The sequence below is a fragment of the Lagopus muta genome, chromosome 1 (assembly GCF_023343835.1).
Source record: "Lagopus muta isolate bLagMut1 chromosome 1, bLagMut1 primary, whole genome shotgun sequence".
NCBI classification, from domain to species: Eukaryota; Metazoa; Chordata; class Aves; order Galliformes; family Phasianidae; genus Lagopus; species Lagopus muta.
The window spans coordinates 194,064,555-194,090,108 of NC_064433.1; the positions used below are offsets into that span (position 1 = coordinate 194,064,555).

The 25,554-nt window shown below is 51.6% G+C and overlaps 2 protein-coding genes across 5 annotated transcripts in view; one reads left to right on the forward strand and one right to left on the reverse strand.

Moving 5' to 3' along the window:
• NUP98 (nucleoporin 98 and 96 precursor) overlaps positions 1–25,554 on the reverse strand; it is a 39,000-nt gene that overhangs the window by 2,847 nt on the left and 10,599 nt on the right. For all 4 annotated transcript variants that reach the window (XM_048950242.1, XM_048950223.1, XM_048950240.1 and 1 more), the window contains exons 12-31: positions 25,074–25,214; positions 23,791–23,924; positions 21,872–22,059; positions 21,119–21,235; positions 19,618–19,922; positions 17,961–18,074; positions 17,143–17,281; positions 16,692–16,869; positions 15,632–15,796; positions 11,580–11,756; positions 10,553–10,706; positions 8,820–9,240; positions 7,372–7,601; positions 6,849–7,118; positions 5,672–5,829; positions 4,787–4,930; positions 3,990–4,132; positions 3,012–3,233; positions 1,553–1,794; positions 332–486 (exon numbers count right to left, since the gene is read on the reverse strand). In XM_048950242.1, coding sequence (XP_048806199.1) covers positions 332–486; positions 1,553–1,794; positions 3,012–3,233; positions 3,990–4,132; positions 4,787–4,930; positions 5,672–5,829; positions 6,849–7,118; positions 7,372–7,601; positions 8,820–9,240; positions 10,553–10,706; positions 11,580–11,756; positions 15,632–15,796; positions 16,692–16,869; positions 17,143–17,281; positions 17,961–18,074; positions 19,618–19,922; positions 21,119–21,235; positions 21,872–22,059; positions 23,791–23,924; positions 25,074–25,214 — 3,797 coding nt within the window. The remainder of the gene's footprint in view (positions 1–331; positions 487–1,552; positions 1,795–3,011; positions 3,234–3,989; positions 4,133–4,786; positions 4,931–5,671; positions 5,830–6,848; positions 7,119–7,371; positions 7,602–8,819; positions 9,241–10,552; positions 10,707–11,579; positions 11,757–15,631; positions 15,797–16,691; positions 16,870–17,142; positions 17,282–17,960; positions 18,075–19,617; positions 19,923–21,118; positions 21,236–21,871; positions 22,060–23,790; positions 23,925–25,073; positions 25,215–25,554) is intronic.
• PGAP2 (post-GPI attachment to proteins 2) overlaps positions 1–25,554 on the forward strand; it is a 58,872-nt gene that overhangs the window by 603 nt on the left and 32,715 nt on the right. The window lies entirely within an intron of this gene.

The following is a 25,554-nucleotide window of genomic DNA, read 5'->3' on the forward strand; positions in this document are numbered from 1 at the left end:
CTGCTGTGAGATGGGGAGGTTGGTGGCCCTGCATTGGTGGGGGGTTGGAGCTTCGTGATCCCTGAGCTCCCTTCCAACCCAACCATTCTGTGATGCTGTGACATGCAGGCTCCTCGCTGAGCACCTCCCTCTGCTCCTCTTTCACTAAGCTCCCACATGCTGCAGGGCAGAGCACACCTTGTTTGACATTGCCTACCAGCTCTGTACTTTCAGAGGTGCTCACATCTGCAGGACACAAATCAGCCTCAACATTGTGAGGTTATTCTAAAAATGAAGCTCTGTCTGAACTGCAGGAAACCCCATAGGAGGAAACCACTCATCTCAGTGTTACCTGCTGAATCCTATCCACCATCTCTATGACACGGATGTAATCCAGGTAGACCAGCCCTGCCAGCTCCCAGTCCTGGATGAGTGCGCTGCGCTCCGGAGGGGAGAGATCTTCCAGGAAGCCTTTCAGGTATTTGTAGTTCTCGTTAATAATGGCATCTAAGGAGAACAAATATAAGCAGTTAAGCCAACGGGTTCCTTGTACACATGCTGCTAAAGGAAACCCCTCTGTGATGTGCCTGCACTGTCACAGTTCAGCTGTGGCTGGCAGCGTTCCCTTGATTTGTGACACGCAGAGCCTGAGGCCACCCAGCACCCCAACCTCCCCAGAACCACAACCCCCACGGCTCAGTGCTGGACCCAAAGGTGGGTGTGCAGAGGGCCGACCATCACTCTTCTCACACATTTGTGGTGAAGAACCACTGCCCCAGGGACCAAATGAGCTACTCTAGAACAGCCAGCCGTCCCGAATTCACCTCCCTGCCAGGAACAGTGCTGCCCCTGCACAGCTGTGACACCACAAACACAGAATGGTTTGGGTTGGAAGGGAGCTCAAGGATCACGAAGCTCCAACCCCCCACCAATGCAGGGCCACCAACCTCCCCATCTCACAGCAGCCCAGGCTGCCCAGGGCCCCATCCAACCTGGCCTTGAACACCTCCAGGGATGGACGGGGCATCACAGCCTCTCTGGGCAGCTGTTCCAGCACCTCACCACTCTCTCTCTAAACAACTTCCCCCTGACATCCAACCTCCAGCTGCCCTCCCTCAACTCCAAACCATTTCCCCTTGTCCTGCTGCCATCTCCCTTTTCACAGAGCTGACTCCCCTCCTGGCTGCAGGCTCCCTTCAGGCACTGCAGGCTGCACTCAGGTCACCCCGCAGCTTCTCTTCTCCATGCTGAACAAGCCCAGCTCCCTCAGCCTGGCTTTGTAGGGAGGTGCTGCAGCCCTCTGCTCATCTTTGTGGCTCCTCTCCAACAGCTCCCTGTCTTTCTTGTGCTGGGGGCTCCAGCCCTGGACGCAGTGCTGCAGATGGGGCCTCACGAGGGCAGAGCAGAGGGGGACAATCACCTCCCTGTCCCTGCTGCCACCCCTCTGCTGCTGGAGCCCAGGATCCCATTTGCTTTCCGAGCAGTAGCAGCACTGCTGCCTCCATCACCTCTGTTCCCATCACATTCCTGCACACTGCTCAAAACAGAATGGGACAAACGGTTCCCAGCTCACCTGATGCGAGGTGCCGCACAACCAACTTGTGGCACTGGTTCCAGTGCCCGGCCTTGAACAGGAACAGGGCTTCTTTATGCTTGTCGCCCTCCATCCGGGCTCGAACAGCCTTTGCTTCGTGGATCCACTCGGCAGGGACGCAGAGGCGCTGTGTCAGGAAGGTTTCCTTGGCCCACGACTCAGGGCTGTCGCACAGAGCGCAGTGCCGGCCCAGCAGCTCCCGCACGGCCTTCTCACGCAGGCTGCAGGGAGCAGAGGACAGGATGCTGTTCCATCACAGCACATCTCAGCACACTGGGCTCGAAGGATCTCACAGAGCCCAGCCCCACTGCAGCCATGTGCCCTCAGCTCAGGGTCCTGCTGCCCACCCACGGCCTCAGGCTCCTCCAGGATGGGAGCCAGGGCTCTGAGCAGCAGCTGGGTGAAGGTTTCCCCTCCCGACCTTCCCTCCTTCAGCTTACAGCCATCCTCCCCCTCCTGCCCTCACCAAGCTGCTCTGCTGCTGACAAGCTGCCCTCAGGCACTGGGAGGAATCACAGCATCAGGAGCTGGGCTTCCACAGCAGGCACTGCACCGTGCTGTTGGCTGCAACAGAGGCACAGCTCTGCACCGCCAGCCCTCTGCTTCAGCAGCCTTCAACAGGACACAGAGGAACTCTAACACCAACTGCATTCCTTCAGCACAGCTTGAACACTACTGAGGTGTCACTGATGCTCTGCTACGCCTTCAGCACTGCAGCTGAAAATGATTTCAACGTGACTCACAGCCCTCAAGTCAGATATGGGCTTAACTGAAGCTGTGGGTTGGAGAAACAACGTTGAGATGTAATAACTGCACTGTGAGCACTAACAGCAAGAGGCACCCTTGCAAAAACAATGGTGCTGGTTACAATTTTAAGATAATTCTCTTCTCCATGCTGAACAAGCCCAGCTCCCTCAGCCTGTCTTTGTAGGGAGGTGCTGCAGCCCTCTGCTCATCTCTGTGGCTCCTCTGGACCCTCTCCCACAGCTCCCTGTCTTTCTTGTGCTGGGGTCCCCAGCCCTGGATGCAGTGCTGCAGATGGGGCCTCACAAGAGCAGAGCAGGGGGGCAAATACAACTTACAATAAAAGCAAACCCCTGTTTCAGCAGGGATCCCATCGCACACCCTTCTACCTCTTCCCTTTGGAGCTGACCAGGGACACAATTCTGCACTACTGCTGCTCTCAGGCCAGGCTCTGCAGTGCAGCAAGCTTCATGAGCTGCATCATATGAGCCACCTCAGCCAGTCTGGTTTCTACATTTGACAGTTCAATAGTCATTACAGCACTGTGTGACACCTAACGAGGGACCTGGAGCTCCGACACACTGCTCTGCACACAGTGACACTGCAGCTCCAGCACAACCAGCAGCTCTGACAGCCATGCTCTACAGATCAGAGACTGGTTGATATTTTTGCCTTGAGGATGACGCTCACTTACTGGGTATCAGGCTCGTGCAGCACCACAAACACAGCCCACTCCCACAGGCCTTCGCTCTCCAGCTGGGCAGCATAGCTGGCATTCAGCACTCCCTGCCCCTGCCTGCATAGGTGGCTGTAATTGAGGGCACGCAGCACCTCCCACAGGTGCCAGCTGAGGCGATAGTCCATGGGGTCACACGTGATGCTCCTGGGATCCAGCAGCTGGTCCAGATCGTAGTGCCTGGAGGAAACAACGTGTGCCACATTAACAGCTAATGGTGCAGGCATCACAGAAGCAGAAATCAGAGCCGTTTGGTTCCCCTCCTTCCACCTCCAGCTGTTCCACAGAGCAAGCTCCATTCTTGGTTTTCTGTCTGCCTTTTTAAAGAAGGAACGACTGGGAATGGTTTGAAAGTGAGACAGAGGAGGTTTGGGTTGGATGTGAGGAGGAAGTTTTGGAGGCAGAGGGTGGTGAGGCAGTGGCACAGGTTGCCCAAGGAGGCTGTGGATGCCCCATCCATCCCTGCAGGCATTGGAGGCCAGGCTGGATGTGGCTCTGGGCAGCCTGGGCTGCTGGCTGGCGACCTGCACACAGCAGGGCTTGGAGCTGGATGAGCGCTGTGCTCCTTTGCAACCCAGGCCATTCTGTCATTCTATGAACTGCTCAAGTGCTTTTGCTCCTGCTTCGAGTCTGCACCCAGACTGCCACAGTCCTCAGGTGTCCCTGTGCTCCCTCTGCAGGCTGCTCTGTGCCTTCAGAGAAAGCAAGATTACAGCAGGAAGCACTCAGAAAACAACAAAATCGCGTTTCTAAGCTCGTGTTTAAGCACCAACAGACAGCAGCACCACATGCTGTAATGCCATGCTGGCAAGGCAGATTTTTCACCACCTTAAGTGAGTGCAGCGAATAGCAAAGTTAATTACACACATCTCATTTGGGAGGTCACTGCCTTACCAAGGCTCTTCCAAACCACGTTGGAACCATTCCCCCACTCACCTGTCGCTGTAGAGCTTTAACAAATGGAAACAGACATCTCTGAGAGGTCTTCCTGCATTATCATCTTCCTCAATCACACAACCAGAGCCTTCCAGGTAAGGAGGCAGGGGGCAGCAGGCGTATTTCTCAGACTCTGATGTGGTCTAAACAAATTGTTTTGCGGGTGAGTTTACAGACAGCACACCTTACCCTGCATACAACACTCACACTACTGACTGCTGCAGCATTAAACCTCTCATTAGGAGGGCAGACCTGAGGCTGTGCTTGGGCAATCCTTAGGGACTGCCAAGCTACCTCCAGTTAAATGATTCCATACTGTATTTTCTAGTTCACAGCAATACAGCTCGCATGACACACGCAGCCACACACCGTCTGCAGGAGCTGGGGATGCAGCAGAGCAGTGGCTTGGTGAGGAGCACTTCAGCAGACAGCTGAGCATGAATCAGCACAGCAGGAAAGCTGAGCAGCCACCACAAATGGCCTCTGTGCTGGTGGCCACCGCCCACCTCCCTGCATCTGTCTCACTGTAAGCAGGTGGGAGCTGAGCTTGAAACAAGTCACTGACACAGCAAGAAGAAGAGCAGGGCCCGTGCTTCTCAGGAAAGTCACCTGGAGGCTCAACCTCAGTGATTTACTTCCACTCCACAGAGGGAAAAGGGAGATCCACACCAATGTAAGCTGCTGCACAAATGCATCCCCAGCACCAGGGGCTGCTCACAACACTCAGCTCCATGCAGCACCAGTCCACAGCTCCAGCCAGGACCAGGAAAGCCTCTCAGCCAGGCATGCTGACCTACCTGAAATGCTGCCTCGTACATGGCAAGTGCCTGGGAGATGGAAGCTGTTGGAGGCAGGAGGTACCAGAGGTGGACGGCCATGCAGCGCTTCCAGTCCAGCTGTGAGCACACATTGATGCTGGTTCTCTCAGACAACTGCCACACCTGGAGGATCACACAAGTCACACACAGGTTGGTGCATGGGGGACAAGAGGCAGCACACAACATAGTAAGTCCATCAGTAAAACAGACAGAAAACCCCAAAGGTCAGTTTGTGTTCATCTCTGCCATGTATCACACTGGGATTGACCATCAAAATGTTAATGACTGCTGTCAGGAGGCAGAGCCAAATCAAGGAGCCATCTGGAGTACTTTGGGGCCCCAGTACAAGAAGGACAGGGAGCTGTGGGAGAGGACCCAGAGGAGCCACAAAGGTGAGCAGGGGCTGCAGCACCTCCCTACAAAGACAGGCTGAGGGAGCTGGGCTTGTTCAGCATGGAGAAGAGAAGCTGCGGGGTGACCTGAGTGCAGCCTGCAGTGCCTGAAGGGAGCCTGCAGACAGGAGGGGAGTCAGCTCTGTGAAAGGGGAGATGGCAGCAGGACAAGGGGAAATGGTTTGGAGTTGAGGGAGGGCAGCTGGAGGTTGGATGTCAGGGGGAAGTTGTTTAGAGAGAGAGTGGTGAGGTGCTGGAACAGCTGCCCAGAGAGGCTGTGATGCCCCGTCCATCCCTGGAGGTGTTCAAGGCCAGGTTGGATGGGGCCCTGGGCAGCCTGGGCTGCTGTGAGATGGGGAGGTTGGTGGCCCTGCATTGGTGGGGGGTTGGAGCTTCGTGATCCTTGAGGTCTCTTCCACCCAAGCCATTCTATGGTCTGTGACTGAAGGACAAAACAATTACAACAACATACAGGCTTCCCAGCCAGCAGAGCGAAGATGCGCAGGCGCTCCTCTGGGATGAAGCAGTCTGCCTGCAGCCTGTGCCAGTCCACCAGCTGCATGGTGAGCAGGTCCCGTGTGGGCTGGCTGCCCACCAGCTGGGAGAGGAGCAGGGCAAGCCGGTGGTTGCCTGGAAGAAGAGACAGCAGCACGTTAGGAAACACACTGACAGCTGTTGCCTGTTTGTGAACCACAAAACCTTTCTGCTCAGCTTACAGCTGCTCAACTATCTGGTTCCTTATGAGCTACATACCTAATAAAATAGGACAGGTGGAATACAAAGGAATCAGAAGGACTGACCTCCCAAATAAGGTCAAATGAATGGAGAAGTTTGAAGACTTGAGGGGACAAAGGGTCAGGATGGAACTAGGCATTAAGGTCTGAAAATAAGCTTTTAAATCAAATGTAAGCAGCTTCAAAGAAGCTCAACTCTTGGAAAGGGGAGATGGCAGCAGGACAAGGGGAAATGGCTTGGAGTTGAGGGAGGGCAGCTGGAGGTTGGATGTCAGGGGGAAGTTGTTTAGAGAGAGAGTGGTGAGGTGCTGGAACAGCTGCCCAGAGAGGCTGTGATGCCCCGTCCATCCCTGGAGGTGTTCAAGGCCAGGTTGGATGGGGCCCTGGGCAGCCTGGGCTGCTGTGAGATGGGGAGGTTGGTGGCCCTGCATTGGTGGGGGGTTGGAGCTTCGTGATCCTTGAGCTCCCTTCCAATCCAGCCATTCTATGATTCTAAGCTCCATTAAAAATACTGAAGAGGATACTATTCAGAGGACATCCTATGCAAAAAGAATGTTTCCAATGCAAAACAGTATTGCTTCCTACCTCTAGAAGAACTGACAGTAAAGCAGTGTAAATATGACTGCATTTGCTCTGTTGCTGGAGATGCCTGAGGCCGTGGATGGGACCCTGGGCAGGTGTGGGGGGAACTTGCCCAGATTTGGGGCTTTGAGTGTCTTTCCAACCCAACCATGCTGTGGACTCTACGCTTGTATGAGCAGCAAGCAGACAAGGCAGACTGTGCCTTAATCCATCTCCCACCTTCAGCACCAGAGTGCTGAAGTTACTCACCACGAGCTCTCAGTGCCAAAGTTCTCTTTATGTCTCTCCCTTCCTACCTCCTCCCTTTGAGAACAAGGAATGTGAGCATCTTACCTGCCTGCTGCGCAAGCCTGCAGGCCTCTCCAATCCTCCTCCCTGTGAGGCAGCTGAACACAGCCTCCACACGGTTGCGGTGTTGGGTCAAAGCAACCTCCTCATCAATCCGTGCTGCTGCAGTCTCTGACAGCCAGCGAGAGAAAGCCCTCCTGCGCTCCAGGGCCAGCACGTACTCACTGGGCTCCTCCAGGCTGGCCTCCAGCTCCTTCAGGTTCCCCCAGATGGCTTCACACAAAGTCCACGTCAAGCACCAGTGCTTCACAACAGCTGCCAGTACAGAATTAAGCCGGTCAGGAGGGTAAAACCAAGAGAATGTTTAGAGAAGCCTCCTAAGGTTGTCAAAGCGTAATCTTACAGGATATCCTACTGCTGCACCTCAGTCAGCCACCAAATGCTACCAACCACCTTTGGGCTTTCAGCAAGAACGTGGAGGTGCAGCCACTTTGCTTTATTCACACTCAAATGACCTGGGCTGGATAGTTCTCCAGATCCTCTGTAAATACAAGCACTCTCTACTCACTCTCCATCACAGCAGGATCCTCAGATGCTGTTCGGACCCAGTCAGCATAGTCATGAATAGCAGACACTCCTGGGTTGGGAGCCAGGAGAGGACACTGTTCGTCCATATGGACAGTGCTGTGCTTCAGCTTTATCTCCAGAGGGATGAGATACAACTGCTTGTCTCTGTTCATCTTCCTTTGTTCCAAGTTCAGCTTCTCCACGTGAACCTTGAAAGGGGACTCTGGGAGTCTGCAGTAAAAGAAAGAAGAAAACAAACAGGTAAACAACACTGAGTTCTTTTCCATGTGAATAAACTCCTATTATGGAGCAGCTGTACTACACAGCTTGTCCTGACTGTAACACAGCAGCAGACGTAAGAGTGGAGGTCAGTGACTGGGTATGCAGAATCTGGATAGCCTGGGATTCAGAATTACACATGGGCCAATCGATCTCACCGTGCCTCCAGCACACGAAAGGCAACAGCACACCTTACCACAACCCAGCACATCTGACAGGAGCACTGCAATGGGCTGCCCAGGGAGCTGGTGGAGTCACAGAGCCTGGAGGAGTTCAAGGAACATCTGGATTTTGTGCTGAGGGACGTGGTGTAGTGAGAACCATTGGTGATGGGTGGATGGTTGGACTGGACGGTCTTGAAGGTCTTTTCCAGCCTTGGTGATTCTGTGATTCATTCTGCTAACAAGTTAAATGTGCTGCAGATCAACTCAAGAAGCATTTTGGAAGTCCTGAATGGCACAACGGGCTGAATTCCAGTGAAGTTTGGGTATGGATTTGCACAGCCCAGAAACTTCTGATCCTGCTTTACGTACAACAGAACTAAGGCATGTGAGAATTCAGAAGTTAAGACGTTCCCAGGGATAAAGGGCAGCACATTCTAAGCATCCTGAACCACAGCTTTGGACTTTCCCACTTCAAACTTTGATTGGATGACAGTGTTAGAAAAGTGTTAAAAAAAGCTACTCTTACTGTGATGCTCCATTTCTCTGACATACAGATTTTTGTCAGGTAGCAACCTGAAGGCTCTCCACTGTCTCCATAACAAGGGGAAATGGTTTGAAATTGAGGGAGGGCAGCTGGAGGTTGGATGTCAGGGGGAAGTTGTTTAGAGAGAGAGTGGTGAGGTGCTGGAACAGCTGCCCAGAGAGGCTGTGATGCCCCGTCCATCCGTGGAGGTGTTGGAGGCCAGGTTGGATGGGGCCCTGGGCAGCCTGGGCTGCTGTGAGATGGGGAGGTTGGTGGCCCTGCATTGGTGGGGGATTGGAGCTTTGTGATCCTTGAGCTCCCTTCCAACCCAAAGCACCCTATGATTCTATGACGGCTGGACAACCTTCTATCTCACACCTCAGAAAGGACCCTAAGCCAAACTCCAAAACGACACTGACTTCCAACTGGGACTCATTCAAACGTGAAGGGCACAGCAGAACCCTGAAGGCAATCAGTACTCACATCTTTGGAGCAACAGGAGCAGGCAGGAATCCATAGTCTGCAGCCTCACATGGGAGGTCCTCCGTCCCCCTCGACCCACTCAGCTGATCCCCACAGTTGACCAGAGTCCAGTTGGGCCCCCAGCCCACACGGAAGGCGCGTCCCATGAACAGCGCCGTGTCCATCAGCAGCTTCCCCTTCCCATAGGTGATGGAGCTCTCCAGAGGGACCAAGCCCTGCTGCCTGCGGACACCCACTGTCCTCATCTGCACCTCGGGGACCGACGGAGGGACGGCAAAGGCTGATGCTAATGGAGAGGATGCTGACCAGCAGGCAGGGGAAGGGGAGCTGCGAGACACCCTTGGCTCCTGGAGGTCATAAAGAGCAGTGCTGGGTGGTTGGAAAATGGTATCAGCAAACTTTGATTGCAGCAGCCCAGCGACTGGAGGGAAGAAGGGGGAAGAACAGTTAACCACACGTGCATTTGCCTTGCATCAGGAGGTTCTGATATTCTGTTACTTATGGCCTCCTGGCTTGTATAGTGTGTGAGCAGGACTAGGGAAGCAATCCTGCTCACTACTCAGCACTGGTGAGGCCTCACCTGGAGTTCTGTGTTCAGTTTTGGGCACCTCAGTACAGAAAGGACATGGAGGTGCTGCAGCAGGTCCAAAGAAGGGCAACAAGGCTGGGGAAGGCTTAGAGAATGTGGCCTATGGGGAGAGACTGAAGGAACTGGGGCTGTTTGGTGTGGGGAAGAGGAGGCTGAGGGGAGACCTGATTGCTCTCTTCCAACAGCTGAAAGGTGACTGCAGCAGAGCAGGGCTGGTCTCTTCTCACTGGTGACAGGACGAGGGGAAATGGCCTCAAGTTGTGCCAGGGGAGGGTTAGGCTGGATCTCAGGAAACACTTGTGTACAGAAAGGGCTGTAAAGCACTGCAATGGGCTGCACAGGGAGGTGGTTGAGTCCCCATCCCTGGATGTGTTTAAAAACCCTTTGGATGTGGTGCTCAGGGCCATGAGTTAGCTGAGGGTTGTTGGTTAGGTTAGGATGGTTGTGTTGTGGTTGGATTTGATGATCTTTCAGGTCTTTTCCAACCTGAGCAATTCTATGGCTCTATGATTTCAGAGGTATTTCAGTCCTTCATAACCAGCCAGTGAAAATGCTCACCTCGATCTGCTGTGGCAACGCACAGCTACAAGCAATTGCTTGCAGTTTTGAGAGTCATGAAATCCACCACGCACAGAATGATTTGGTCCAAACTAAAGAAGGTGGTATGACATGTAGCCTCACCCCAAAAATGGAGATTTGAAAGTAATGATGACTTTAACTGATAGAGTTAAACCATGAGGACAGGAACACTACAGAGGAAGCAGACACTGATTAACAGGATTGAAACTGTCCTCAATTTCAGGTCTGAGATTGCATTCAGGACGCAACTCCACGCTTAGGACATGCACTACTACTGGAATCACCACCCTGTGGGACACACACAGCACCACGGAGCAGCAGGGGAGCCTGCAGCACCACCACAGGAGTGTGAGGCAGAGAAAACAGAAGCATGGAACGCAGCAGTGTGCAGTGAGGCCAGGAAGGAAGGCAGGAGCTGCAGCCTTGGGAGCTGGCTGTGGAGCTCGAGGGCAGGCCAAAGCCACAGCACACAGCTGCTCTGCCACACACTTGGACAGTAACGGGGTTTTGCATACTGATGTTAGAACTGAACTCTTTCTCCATGCAGTGTGGTTTGCCACAGTACCTGAGCATCTCTTCTGCCCTTGGGATTTTGAGATAGGGAGCCTTGGAGAACAGATCTCCTGAGAAGTATCCATTTTTGTAGGTTGCTTCCCAGAGTGATGGTCCAGGATTAAATCCAGGTCGTCTTCATCAGCAAGCAAGGAAGCTTTCATAATCTAAAAGGGCAGAAGCCAAATCTGCATGTCAGCAATCATTCTGTTGGCAGCAGCCAGCTGATCTCATCTGCTCCCCTCCCAGTAAAGATCAATTCCACATACTGTGTACAACTAAGCACACTCATACCACACTGCATGCCACAGTCCAGGAGGAATGAAAGCAAACTTCACAGTTATTGATAAACTTGTATAAACTGTTAGTTATATTGCCACAGTGCTTGGGAGGATGGGCACGAGGTCCTACAATAACCATGGGTTTTCAGATCTTAGCTCTGGCTGCCACTGTTTGCCCAGAGAGGCTGTGATGCCCCGTCCATCCCTGGAGGTGTTGGAGGCCAGGTTGGATGGGGCCCTGGGCAGCCTGGGCTGCTGTGAAATGGGGAGGTTGGTCCTGCATGCAGCAGGGAGGTTGGAGCTCCATGATCCTTGGGTCCCTACCAACCCAAGCCATTCTATGAACATTTCAGCTTAAGCAACACGACTGCATTTTCCTAGGTAGGAAATACAGGTAGAAGGCCACGAGCATTCAAGCTGTGGCACACAAGCACACAAAAAAACAAACAAGCCCAAAACACCACAGAATCCCACCTAAAAAACCAAACTATCAGCCAAAACAACAGGCCACAAGGTCAAACTCAGCTATCCCATTAACACGGCCGGCCCTAACTGGGTCAGAAGCAGCCCAGGTTAGGTATGAGCTCACCAATTCAGAGCTTTGAAATCGTTTTCAAGGTGCTTCGGTGTTTCTGCTGTAAGCTTTCTGGACCTCTGAAGATCCCCCACAAACACAGAGGCACACAGACAGGGCAGGCACACCGAGCATCACCAACAGGTGCCAAAGCACCTCTCAGAGAGAAAAGCACGAGGCCTTACCTGCAAGACATGGGGGTTGATGCCCAGCGTCGACGCGATGTGAGCAGAAGCAGGCACTGCCTCCAGCTCCTCTGCCATGCTGTCCTGCACTGCAGGCTCCTGGGGAGGCTCCTGGGTGACGTCTGCCATGTCACTGTCCAGCTCCAGCACTCTGCCCACCTGCTCCACCTCGGGGCTCTGCGGATACAGGCACAGGGGTGGCATCAGACAACAACAGATTCCAACAGCTCGCTAAGAAAACGACCTTAATATCTCCAACAATCACCTGCACACGAAGCGGAGCACCGCCTTGCTCGTGTCAAGACTCCAATTTAAGTTTAGGGAGGAACATAGAACCCGTTCCCATTTTCTTCAGTGTCGCAACGTTAACAGTGCAAGTTAAAGTGAAGGGGAAGTCACAGCTTAGTTGTGTCCTCCTGCAGTTTACCACTTTGTGCCATTCAGTGCAGGAAGCTGCTCTTCAGCTTTCCATTTCCAGGCGAGCAGAAAAGAAAACAAGGTTTGTGCATCCCCTTCTCCCCCACAATGCTATCACACAGAGAAGCTTCCTGGGCCAGAGTTGAACCCGGGACATTTCAGATGGCAGCAGCCAGCTCAGGAACAGGGATTGTGCAGCACTGGCTGCTGCTGCCCATGGCAGGTGATGAGCAACACCGTGATACCTGCTTTGTCTCCCCAGCTGTCACACTGTATAACGTGAGGCCACGTTCCACAAACGGACACGATAACCTTCACGATCCCAATACTGCCTCACAGAGTTATGTGTGCACATGTAGTTCTTTTTATTGTTGTTACAAAGCAGGACATGTCACTGGATTGGAGAGTTGCACTGTCTATCAGTAGCTAAATTTCTCATGTCTGCTCCAGTCCAAGGCAGGATGAACTCAACGGATGGGTTTTCTGAAGGCACTCACGTGGTATCACCTCTGTGATGATGCTGAATTGAGCTCTACAACCTCCAGCTGCTTACAAGAACTCAGCTTCACCTTCCAGGCAGGGCCAAGGAACCTTCAGCCAGTCCCAAAGATAAGCAGACGGCAGAATGGTGCTCCAGCAGTGCCATCACCTCCAGCCCAAAGCCCACCTGTGCTCTGAGCTGCCTCACACCCAACATGGGATGTGACAGCAAGCTGCTCAGCTGCCTTCCAGCCTCACTACCAAAATAGTTTGATGGGACAAAACCCTTGGAGAGGGGCATCCACTGCTGGCAGAGTGCAGCTAATGGCTCAGCCAGAAAGCAGCACCTGGCCAACAGCAATCAGTGTGGGCCTAATTAGCTGAGCATCTTCCAGGTTCCAGCCCTCTGATGCTCCTGTTGTGCTCTAAGCCAGGCTCCAGCTCTCATCCCAGGTCCCTGGATAGGGGTGTCCTGGGAAAGATGCATCTTTACAGCTGACTGCTTTCCAGATGCAGTGATGCACAATGCAACATACAATGCATAGAAAAGGCATGAATATGAGCAAGGAGCCCATGGCAGGTACCTCACTGGCAACCACACCAAGGAATTTAGAAGTATACTCCATTGGGCTGCTACTGAGCTCATTAAAGCCAGCCAAGAAGTGCCACGAAGGCCATCACATGAGGCAAAAATGAGACTGTAAGGACAGCACTTAGAAGCAGATGGAAGCAGCAGGGAGCAGCGCCTGCACTGTGCAGAATAGATTCACAACCCCAAACAGGAGTTTCACTACTCCCCTCGTTGTGCTTAAATACAGAAAGGTGACAGTGCAGCCACTCACAATACTAATAAAGTCATGAATATTCAAGTTAGGGAGAGAAGAAAAGCCCAAATCCAGTTCCTGAAAACTTCCCAAACTGCAGAGATGTGATCGTGATCTGAAAGCCAGCATGGCTTCACCAAGGGCAGGCCGTGCCCAATCCATCTGGAGGCCTTCTGCAATGGTACAAGGTGGGTAAAGGGAAGGGCAAAGGAAGCCATCCAGCTGGATGTATGCAAGGCCTTTGACATGGTCCCACACCACATCCCTATCTCTAAACAGGAGGCATGGATCAGAGGGTGGCTGTTTGGGGGATAAGGAGTTGGCCGGAAGGTCGGAGCTGAAGGGCTGCGGTCAATGGGAATGGCTTCAGAATGGGAGATCTAGGCCAGATGGAGGAGGAAATTCTTTACCTAGAGAGCAGCGAGGCTCTGACACTGAGCCCAGAGCTGTGGGGGCCCCATCCCTGGAGATCAGGACTGGATGGGGCCCTAAACAGCCTGAGCTGCTGCTTGACTTAGGGGCTGTAAATCCTGTCCACAGCTGGGGGTTGAAACTGGATCATCTTTGAGGTCCCTTTCAGCCCAAACCACTCCATGATTCTGTGAGTTTCAGCCAGAGCTGAGCTACAAGCACATTACAGATGTAACTTGCACACATCCCCATCCCTGCAGGCATTCAAGGCCAGGCTGGATGTGGCTCTGGGCAGCCTGGGCTGCTGGTTGGCGACCTGCACACAGCAGGGCTTGGAGCTGGATGAGCACCGTGCTCCTCTGCAGCCCAGGCCATTCTTTCTTTCTATGATCCCACAATGCAAGAGCTGGCTGTACTGAAAAGCATTTGTGTCACCTGGTGCCACGTGTCCAGGCCCCTACATCCTAAGGTGGCAGAGCTGCAAAGGCTCACTTGCTTCTACAGAAGTTGAGATTAAACCACAGACTGCATAAGATAAAAAAAAAGCATCCCAGGTTGATTTGATGAGAATTCCTACCACAGAAGTCATGAAATTCTTCTTTTGTGCAAGCAGTGCCAAAACACAGCTTGCTGTTTCTCACCATGCAGTGAGCAGATCCTCATCCTCAAGCTACCCAAAGCCACTGGCCAAGAGCCCAGCTCCAGGTGCTGCTAGAGAAGACGAGCGTTCAACCTATTTTACATGACTGCCTCTGAAGCTGCTTTCATGTTTTGACTTCAGAGCCCCAGAAATAGAAACTCCTCTGCTTCCCCACGGTACAGGGCATCAGGAGAGCAGCACACACACCTTGACACAGGATCTGTGCCTCAGGGAGCTGCAAGCTTAAAGATCCGCTTTCACCCTGCAGTGATGTGCAGCGTTGATCTGCAGTCACAGATTACTGAAGGGGAAAACAAAACCAGCTTTGGCAGAGCCTGTCCAGCTGCTGGATACCTGTCCTGCTGCTCAGCCCTTCTGCCCTGACTGCTGAAGGCTGCTTTCTCCCTCACAACCAGCTCTGGAGAAGTCTCCTGCTCTCTGCACTTGCACGCTGCTTTATGAGAAGTGACTCCAAAAGAACCACAGCTCATTCACAAACACTTGCCCTCAGCACCTGGCATGAAGTGCACATCCCATCCCATCAGTGCCACAATGCCTTCCAAATGGGATCTGTTTAACCGTGGGTGGAAAACAAAGCAGACTAATTTAGCTTATCACATCTGGAAGATGCCAGTGTATGAGGTGCAGTGAGACCATGTGAAGGAAGTTAATGTTAGACCATAAGAGCTGAGCAGTAAAGGCACAGAGTGCTGCCTTCCCTGGCACGCAGGCATACACTGAAGGTGTATTACAAAGCTTCAGTGGCATCACACCTCATTTCAGTATATTTAAAAATACAGTGCATGATCGGCCTCAAAAAGTAGTTTTTAATAAAGATAGGGCACATTCTTTGAATATAAAAGCATACAGTCTCACTTACTAAATGAGGGTCAAGTCAAAGCAATGCACAAGGCCATTCTCGAGGCAGGCAGCACAAGGCATTATAATCATATAGAATGTAACCAGTACTAACAAAAACAAGCTTTTCTCCCATAGGTGGCAAAAACGCCAAGTTCAGTCTAGACCAGAATCAAGAAACAAGGCTTGAACGCCTTCCCAGCCCCCTACATTCCAGTATGAAGTGCCAAGTATCTCAAGGAAAAAGAACATGCAAACACTCATTGAGAGGTCAGAAGAGCTACTGAGTTTATCAGTTTGTATACTGCTTGGCTCTTTGGTTTCCAGGCTACTTCTCACTCGAGCAACCCCTCCCCAGGCACCAGATAATTCTTCACATTTCATTTTTTCCAATTCCCTTTTTGTCACTGTCCTCCTTCTACCTGAGCTGGAGGCGCTGGCTTGCCGTTTAAGGCGATTTGCTGAGGTGGCAGATGCCCAGGAGGAGGCACTGGGGTGGTTTTTAACTTCTTTGCATCCACTTTTAAAGGATGCTCTTCCTCTTCCTCGTCTGAATCTTGCAGGCCGTATTTGGAGAAGTGTGCCACCTGTGCAATGAGAAGGACAAACGTGTCAAAGGGGTGGCCAGCAGGGACAGGGAGGTGATTGTCCCCCTCTGCTCTGCCCTCGTCAGGCCCCATCTGCAGCACTGCGTCCAGGGCTGGAGCCCCCAGGACAAGAAAGACAGGGAGCTGTTGGAGAGGAGCCACAAAGATGAGCAGAGGGCTGCAGCACCTCCCTACAAAGACAGGCTGAGGGAGCTGGGCTTGTTCAGCATGGAGAAGAGAAGCTGCGGGGTGACCTCAGTGCAGCCTGCAGTGCCTGAAGGGAGCCTGCAGACAGGAGGGGAGTCAGCTCTGTGAAAGGGGAGATGGCAGCAGGACAAGGGGAAATGGTTTGGAGTTGAGGGAGGGCAGCTGGAGGTTGGATGTCAGGGGGAAGTTGTTTAGAGAGAGAGTGGTGAGGTGCTGGAACAGCTGCCCAGAGAGGCTGTGATGCCCCGTCCATCCCTGGAGGTGTTCAAGGCCAGGTTGGATGGGGCCCTGAGCAGCCTGGGCTGCTGTGAGATGGGGAGGTTGGTGGCCCTGCATTGGTGGGGGGTTGGAGCTTCGTGATCCTTGAGCTCCCTTCCAACCCAACCATTCTGTGATGGGGTTTGTGAAACCTTGGGAGCAGAGTGCCCAGCATTATGGCCAAATGGTTCTGAAGAGCTCTGAGACTCCTCAACCTCCCTGAGTACCACTGCCAGCACTCAGTCACCCTCTAAGTAAGGAAGCTCTTCCACTGAACGCCTTCAGTCACTCAAAGAAGCTTGGGCCAGTTCAGTCAGCACAGTTTATGCTACAGGAAAGGACTTCACGTTTCAGCACAGTCTGAATTCAGAACTACTTCTCAGACTACTGCTGCTACTCCACACAGCCCACAGGAGGCCAGGACCATTACCTTGAACACCCAGGATCCAGTCTCAGGGCGGTACTCCTTGAAGCGAGCGCCCTGCTTCCGAGACACAGACTCCAGCCTGCCCTCATAATTCATCTCTGCCAGCCGTTCTGGGCTTTTTATCAAGCCACGAGAAGTTTTATCCGTAGGCCAGACTCCATCCAGTGTAACTTCAGCTCGTCTGTTAGAGATGGACAAGAGCATAAGTGACAACAAGGGTTCACACAGGGCTATCAGAGCACACACAGGAGATGAACACTGGGCCCCTTGTTCTACTTGCTGCACCTCAGAAGAGGTTTATAACCAAATTTCTGGTTAAGAACCTTGCAGATACTCAGCAACTGCACGGTGCTGCAGCCTGAACCCCCACTGCAGATTTACATTTCCCAGCAGCTGCCTGCAAACAGTGCCAACACAATAAAAACAACCTTGCAGAGTGTGTGCACAGCATTACCTGTTGAGGCCTTCACCAATAGGTGGCTTTCTTTCATCATCTGGGTAGACAATAACCTCTTTCCTACGGATATGCACAATGTCATCCAGATTCAGGTTGGTCAGATTCACTTCTCCTTCAAAGAAAATCGATCCATAACCTGGAAAGCAAAACAAACATAGCCCAGCATCACTAATTGCCCTTGATTACCTCCTGACAGATAGCTCAAGTCTCTGCTGCACTTCTGTTCCCTCCTAGCTCTGCCACACCTCAGAACACAGCACAGCTGGCTCCCACTTCCCACTATGAAAATACTGAAGATGCCATCAACTTCACTGTCAGCTCTTTGACAATATCAGTACCAAGAGCTTTCTGTGCCAATCACACCCTCAGTTTTATGGCACGTGGATGAAGTATTTTAAAGTAGTACATGCTATATAATTTTTTTAATTATTGTTTTTAAATAGAAGCAGCAAAGAACACAGCTCAGGCTGAAGGCTTTGTATTAGAGCCCAGCCAGCTCCAGTGCAGGCAGTAAGACTGAAACAACAATCAGGTTTGCATTCTGCTCCTGCAAGCTCCTCTACCAATCTCTCTGCTCAAGGACAGCAGGCATCTTAAAGCTACTGGCATTTCTGTTTGTTTTCCCACTGCAGCTTTCAGCTCATCCACCAGCTGAGCAATGTCAGTGTGAAAGATCTCTCATTTCACTGCAAGCTGCTCACAATGCAGGGGTGCTGCTCAGCATTAGACTGAAGTATGGAACTCAGATTCAGATTCCACAGCTTTAAAAATCACCATTTCTGATGTAAACAAGGAGAAATGCTTTAGGTGCTCACCTTTACGGCCTATGGTGAAGTCAGTCACAATACATTCATTTTTGTCATTGGTGAACTTGGCCAGCTCCTCCATAGATGGGATGGTGTAATAGCCAGCTCTGGTTAGAACGATTCCTACAAGAGGAAGAACAAAGAACTGAGATGACAGCACTGCTGGTGACTCAGCTGTCCAGGCTTGGAGGAGAAATGGAACAATGGCTCTAAAACTGAGAATCAGTGCAACACAAGCAGAGAAATGCCTCAGTTCCCACTGCCTGCAGAGCCATGCAGGCTCCTCTGCCTTACAGCCCACCTTCAGCAGAGATCAGCAGCAGATCTACAGGCAAACACAGAAAGCACACACACAGCAACACATGACAGACATCCTTTCAGCACCTAATTTGGGAACTGCTAATTTGGCACCTGCCGACCAAGATGCAGCACGTCTCATTTAGCACTCCCTGATGCTCATTCCAGCTGTTAATCTGTCTAACAACATTTAAAACCTGTGAGCCATCTGTAGCATTCTGCATTCACAATTTCTTGCTGCTGAAGCTTCTGAAAATGTTCACTCTGAACGCAGCACCTCTTGGTTTTATAACATGCCACGTATAAAATGAAAGGGTGAACAAGTCTTTTCAGCTTCTCCAGACCTGCACAAGTTTAACAAGCTAAGACAACCCTCCATCTCTCCACCCATGAAGCTGTAAAGCTGTAAACTTAAGAGGAAGTGACCTGAGGCCCCTCAACCTCCCCTACATCTTCCAATTTTACTCCACACTGAACAGATGCAATACAGAGAGGCACAACCATGTGGCCCACTCCTTTCCTGGAAACTTCTAAAATGCTCCTTGCACACTGCTATGAACCATGAGTCTGAACAGATTCACAACTCCCAGTCTTCCACCAGGACTGCAGACAACTGTTTGCTATGGTAGAATTACAGACTGGGGCTCCTTTCTTCTCCCTTCCACACATCTCACTACACCACCAACACAACACTGGGTGATGAAATGCAATTGCTCCCAGCACAAGAAAGACAGGGAGCTGTTGGAGGGGGTCCAGAGGAGCCACAAAGGTGATCAGGGGGCTGCAGCACCTCCCTACAAAGACAGGCTGAGGGAGCTGGGCTTGTTGAGCATGGAGAAGAGAAGCTGCGGGGTGACCTCAGTGCAGCCTGCAGTGCCTGAAGGGAGCCTGCAGACAGGAGGGGAGTCAGCTCTGTGAAAGGGGAGATGGCAGCAGGACAAGGGGAAATGGTTTGGAGTTGAGGGAGGGCAGCTGGAGGTTGGATGTCAGGGGGAAGTTGTTTAGAGAGAGAGTGGTGAGGTGCTGGAACAGCTGCCCAGAGAGGCTGTGATGCCCCGTCCATCCCTGGAGGTGTTGGAGGCCAGGTTGGATGGGGCCCTGGGCAGCCTGGGCTGCTGTGAGATGGGGAGGTTGGTGGCCCTGCATTGGTGGGGGGCTGGAGCTTCGTGATCCTTGAGCTCCCTTCCAACCCAAACCATTCTGTGATTCTGCTCAGTAACTCATTAAGAAAAAATGAGATTTGTACCCCAAAGAAGACAGGAGGAAGTGAAACAAAGAACTGAGGATCCAAAACAGCACAAGAAGCACAGACTAAACGTCACCAAGAGTTATCCATAGAGGACAGCCCTGCCTCCAGCCCCAGTCCAACCTGCAGGATGCACGTGGGGCACCGTCTCAGCCTCGTCTTCACGCTCATCCTGAAGGGAATCGTCGTGGAACGAGGGATCCTCACTGCTGCCCTCCAGGCCGTTGCGCAGGGCTGCCCGCGGATTGAGGGCCACGATGGTGTCATCCACGCTGTTCTGGTGTTTGTGTGCTGTGTTCTCAGGGCTCTGTGGGATGGGCTTGGCAATGGGGTTGGTGTAAAATCTCGTCACCTCGTGGTGCTCCTCCTCCTCCTCACGCTCGCCATCTTGCCTGTGGTTTTCATCAGGAGGAACCGACAAAAAGAACCTAAAGCAATGAACACAACAGTGGTTTTTTAGTTCTGATTTCGTTCTAACAGGCTCACATCAGCATTACAATTCAGTGTCTTTTTGTACAAAAAGCAAACATTCCTACTCAACGAACTGCAGAGGCAGCAGGTAAAGGGAAGGCATTTTTCGTTCCCTTTTACTCCACTCTTGTTCAGCACTCTGCATCCCACCTGGGCCCCTCAATGCAAGGAATATATTGACACCATGCTGGCACAGCACAACGCCCTCAGGGTGCCCCTAGGGGAGGCTGTGGGAAATGGGTTGCTCAGCACGGAGAAAAGGGCTGAAGGGAAAAGGAACAGCAGCTTTCCAATACCAAAAGCCAAGAGTCAAGGCATGCACAGATGTGGATGGCAGGAAGATGAGAAACAGTGGTCAAATAAAAACAAGGAAGCCAACGAGGACAGCTAAGTGTTGGAACAGAGGCTGTGGAATCTCCATCCTCAGAGCTCCACATCGGAGTCTTCAACAACCCAGTCTGAATTCAGTGCTGACTGCTCAACACAAACACCTCCTAAGGCCATTTGCAGCCTGAAAGATTCGGTGATTCCAAGGAATCACTCTTTTCTGCCCCAAATACCCTGCTTGAGAAGCACGGCAAGATTAAGTCTTGCAGGCACCATCACCAGCTCAAACATGAAGGCACTACTGCTACAGACATTCTACCACAACAGCTTCAGAGCTGCCTGTTGTACATGGCTGCTGGCAATCCAGCTAACAAAAGCTCCTGTCCTACTGAGAACCACCTAGGTTAGGATTAAGGTGGTTAGAAAAAGTTTCTCCACTCCTGCAAGCAGTTCTTGCTTTTAGGAGCTCTCAATAAAATCCAAATGTTGAGCTACTCGGGATCTTTTCTCCCCTCAGGCTCAGGTTTAGCTTTTCCCTCAAGAAATGCTGTGATTTGTCTCTACAGGAGGTGAGAGGAGACATCCCAGAGAAGTCAGCCCTCTGAGCTCCTGGTTTGGGTGCAGTGAGCTGGTAATAAGCACACAGGTAGAGCAGAGGGGCAGCCTGAGGGCAGGTCACTCACTCAGAAGGTCAACCTGCTTCCCCCATCAGCTATTATGACGTCCTCAGAAATGACCACCTACTTTTGTAACAGTAATTTAGAGACAGGAAGAACAGGTTTGTGCTTCTTTCAAGCTGAAACACACACATCAGCCACCACCATACCTGTCTCCATTCTCTGGGTACTCTGATGGAGATGCCAGGTCATCGTTCTCACGATTGACAGGAGAGAACAGGCTGCTGCCACTGAGGTTCTTCAAAACCAACTTCTTGATGCTCTTCCTAAAAAAAGAAAACAAAGTGAAGACAAATATGAACGAAGCTCAACGATCACTTCTTCTTTTTGTTTGTGCCCAAAGGGTCTTTCAGTGACTGACTCATCCTTCTCCAAAGTATTTCTGTTTGATTAAACAAAGATTAAAACTAAAGCTCTTTTTGAGATTGCCACCAGTGCTCCTAGAGATTGAAACCAAAAGCCTCGTTAGGACACACGCACAGCATCACTACTCCACCCCAACACTGTGAATCTGACACAGAACCAGCGTCAGGACCTGAAATCATCACCAGCCCTCCTTCAAACGACACCATTAGCAAACCTAACAGCCCTGCTACCTCAGCTGCAGGGAGCTGCACTCTGTACAGACTTCCCTTGTAGAATTTCTAACTGACTTCACAGAAGCTTCACTGCAATTTCACCTCATTTCACAGCTCTTTGCAGTTCACATTTTAAGATGACCATTTTCGTCTCCTCTACAGAAAGTATTTATCTCCAAATTAAACACAAATCCTGTTACTGCTATTCCCATTTACATCAGGTCGCAGAAAGCAACAGAATTCAGGAGTTCATCTGCTCAGAACTGAGGCCACGCTCCAGTTCTTCCTGCACCTCCTCCCCCCAATGCACAGAAAAGAACTAACTTTGGCATGAAGGCCCCATTGGACAGGGATGGCTCATCATCATCGAGGCCATCAAAGAGCTGAGACTTGGCAGAGCCTGCAGACTGCAGGGCCTTTGGGCGCACTCTGGTTGCCGGACGCGGGGTCAGTTTGTAGTGGGTGGGGGTTGTTAAGGCCTTCTGAGCTGCAGGGTTGGTCGGTTTCAGCCGCTGGAAAAGAAAAAGAATTGGAATTTCCATATCGTGCACATGTGGAACATACACAGCACCTGCCTTATTACCTGCCAAAGGCCTTAAGGAAGTGAAAGACATGATGGGACACCAGTAAAGAGGAAGAGACACAAAGCTGGCCGATGACAGCTCATGGGAGTTGCTGAAGACCAAGGGCCATGACACCACAAACACAGCTCTGGGCAGGGCCAAACAGGGCTGTAACCACTAACAAGTGGGAATCATGGAATGACAGCATGGCCTGGGTTGCAAAGGAGCACAGCGCTCATCCAGCTCCAAGCCCTGCTGTGTGCAGGTCGCCAACCAGCAGCCCAGGCTGCCCAGAGCCACATCCAGCCTGGCCTTGAATGCCTGCAGGGATGGATGGGGCATCCACAGCCTCCTTGGGCAACCTGTGCCACTGCCTCACCACCCTCTGCCTCCAAAACTTCCTCCTCACATCCAACCCAAACCTCCCCTGGCTCACTTTCAAGCCATTCCCCTTGTCCTGTCACCACCCACCCTCACACACAGCCGTTCCCCCTCCTGTTTATCCGCTCCCTTCAAGCACTGAAGGCCACCATCAGGTCTCCCTGCAGCCTTCTCTTCTCCAAGCCCAGCTCCCTCAACCTAAGGAGTGCTCAGAGGAAGCCACAGTGAAGGGAGACAGAGTGAAAAGGTATCAAACAGGCTGGCTTTGTGTACACCCTTGTCAGCCAGCATGACTGTGTGATTGACACTTGTGCCTGATCACAACCTTCTCTCCTTTCTCAATATCCAAAACATCCTTAACTTTCAGTGCAATCTCTCAGTCTGACTTGTGCATACAAACACAAACGGAGAGAAATGCAGGAGTGAATTTGGGACCAGCATCTGGAGTTGTCCTGGCAAGGATATCAGGTAAATGACTCAGCATCTAGGAGGGCTCAGGATCTGGGCAGAGGTAGCAGCCAGATAGAGACAAAGCTACAGCTCAAGAAATGCACAAACATGCAGGTGAATCCACAGAGTGTGTGTACGTTCCCTATGGACCTCCAACCCTCGTCAGCCAAAGACAGAGAAGTGATTTGGCTGCCTCTGCTCCATCTAGGTGAGTCCCTGCAGGGCTCTTTGGGGGTGAAGGCAGTGCCTCAGCTGTGTGCAGCTCCACACTGCATGGATCTGTGATCCCTGCCCACCTCACAAACTGCTAAGCCTGCAAACAGGAAAGCAGCAGCCACCGTTAGATGGCAACAACGGCCCTTTTCAACCCAGGCCATTCTATGATTCTATGCCCTTCAGCTTGGGAAGGAGACCCCTGGGAGCACTGAGATGGGCTCCACCAACTAAGCAGAACAGTCACCCTCCAGAATATGGAAGGACAGCAGCCATTTCCACATCCCTTCACCCTCAGAAGTCTGAGAAGTGCGTTGTGGCTGTTCTCAAACCAACCAACAGGCTGCCATAAGCAAAGCTCAAGTCAAATGCTACAAGTATGCCAAACACAGACAGTCACACAGTGCAACTCTCAGCAGGAACCCCAAAGTCAAGCAGTGATGTACCAGAAGTAAATGAAGCCCCAGAACAAGCAGTTTGACAGCATTAAGGAAAGAAAAAGTCAATCTTGCATCAGTAAAGCATACAGATGGCAAGTCCTTATGCTGCTCACTGCATACCTGAGTGAAGACAGGACAGCGTAGCAACTGAAATCATTTCAACCCTTTCCCAGGAAATTGAGTTTAACACACTCACCTCCTCTTTCTTCTTTGGGTCTGACATGGGGTTTCTGAAAAGTGGAGAATCTCCAAAGGGTGAATAAGTCAAATTATTGAGGTGCTGCTGCAGGACTGCCTGCTGGGCAGCCGATGCATTAGGATCTGTCAGCGCTGCAAAAAGAACAGTTTTCAGCAGTCAATACTAACAGAATCAAGGCAGACAGAAAAGACAACCCTCAGCCAGAGGCTCTCCTCCCAGCAGTTCCAAATCCTAAACTAACATCCTTTTCTCCCTGCTTTTCAGAATGCTGAAGGAAGAAACCATATCCTATCCCTTCGTTGGAATTTGGAAACACTTCCATTCAAAAGCTGAGTGTGGAGAGCTACGAGAGGACGAGCCTGGCCTTCCAACACCTTCACTTCATATGCTGGGTTTTTGCAGCATTATCTGTTGATGTCTTGGAGAAGAAAAAATCCTGGCTGCAATTCTGACTTTCCTGCTGCAGAGATCAAACACAGATCCCAAGTCCCCTCAGCAGAAAAGGCCTCTTCAATCCTACAGCATCTAATTTTAGTTCCCATTAAGATCCTACAGAGATCACATTACAGAACATCAAAGAGCATAAAGCACCTTGTTGTTAATTCCAAGACCTGATATCTTTTGATCCACCTCTGCCTGCTCTCAGCCATACAACAGCAGCTTCTCTCTGGCAATCTCACCAACCACCCCAGCACGGAGGTGAACCTCAGACATCAGCCAGCTTTCGTGGGCCCCTTCCTGCCACGCAGTGCTGTGTGCCACCCCTCCCTCCTTCCATCCCACTGGAAACCATTTCCTGACCCTGCTACCTGTGAGGGGTAGAGCACCATGGCCATGTGTGCCACCCCAAAGCACTCAGCTCTGCCCAGCAGGACGCAGTGCAGGACTTGGCAGGCACTACAACTCACAGAATGATGCACTGTGACAGATTCTACCACCACACTCACCTGCTAAGCACCCTGAGCTCTGCCAGATAGCATTACTTCAGAAATTAACACTACATTTCTTCTTTTAAATGTATGAAATGCATCTACTGCTCTGACCTGAAGTGACTGATGGGAAGCATCTTACAAATTTTGGAAGGAAAGCACTGAAACATCTGTAAGTGTTAAGAATGTTGATGGCAAATTACACTTGGAAGAACAGACACGTGATGCTAAGGAGGGAAAAACTGCACAGCCTACGTTGCTACTGAGAGCAGAAGCAGCCTCAGGTGGATCCTCCAGCATTTGTTTGGCTGGAAGGAAGCAGTGACTGAACCCAGGCTGATGCACACTTACCTACAGCAGGCTGAGGGGCTCCAAAGCCCAGAGTAGCAGTGGAGGTATTGAACCCTGGTGCTCCAAAAGCTCCTGTTCCCAGCGTCCCACCGAGTTTAGGCTGGGTGTTCCCAAATAATGAAGTCTGTCCTGCCCCGAGGGCTACGGCACGAGAAAACTCACTGTAACACTTGGAATAACCAGTTTATCCCATAAAGAACTCATTAACAAGCTGCAAGAAGCACTCGAGGTGTGCATGAATGCTACAGACACCCCAGGCTCACACAATCAGACCAACAGAGGCAACCAGCAGCCTGCTGAGCCCTCAGCCACAGCCAGGAGTGCCACTGCCCACAGTTTCTAACAGGTGGATCAGCACAGCATCGTCCAGCTCTGCTCAATTCTGATGTAAGACAGGTTTGTGACTTCAAGCCAAAGCTCCTACAGCCACTGCTGTATCACCAGAGTTAGTGAGCGATACAAAGACTTCACCAAAGCTTGA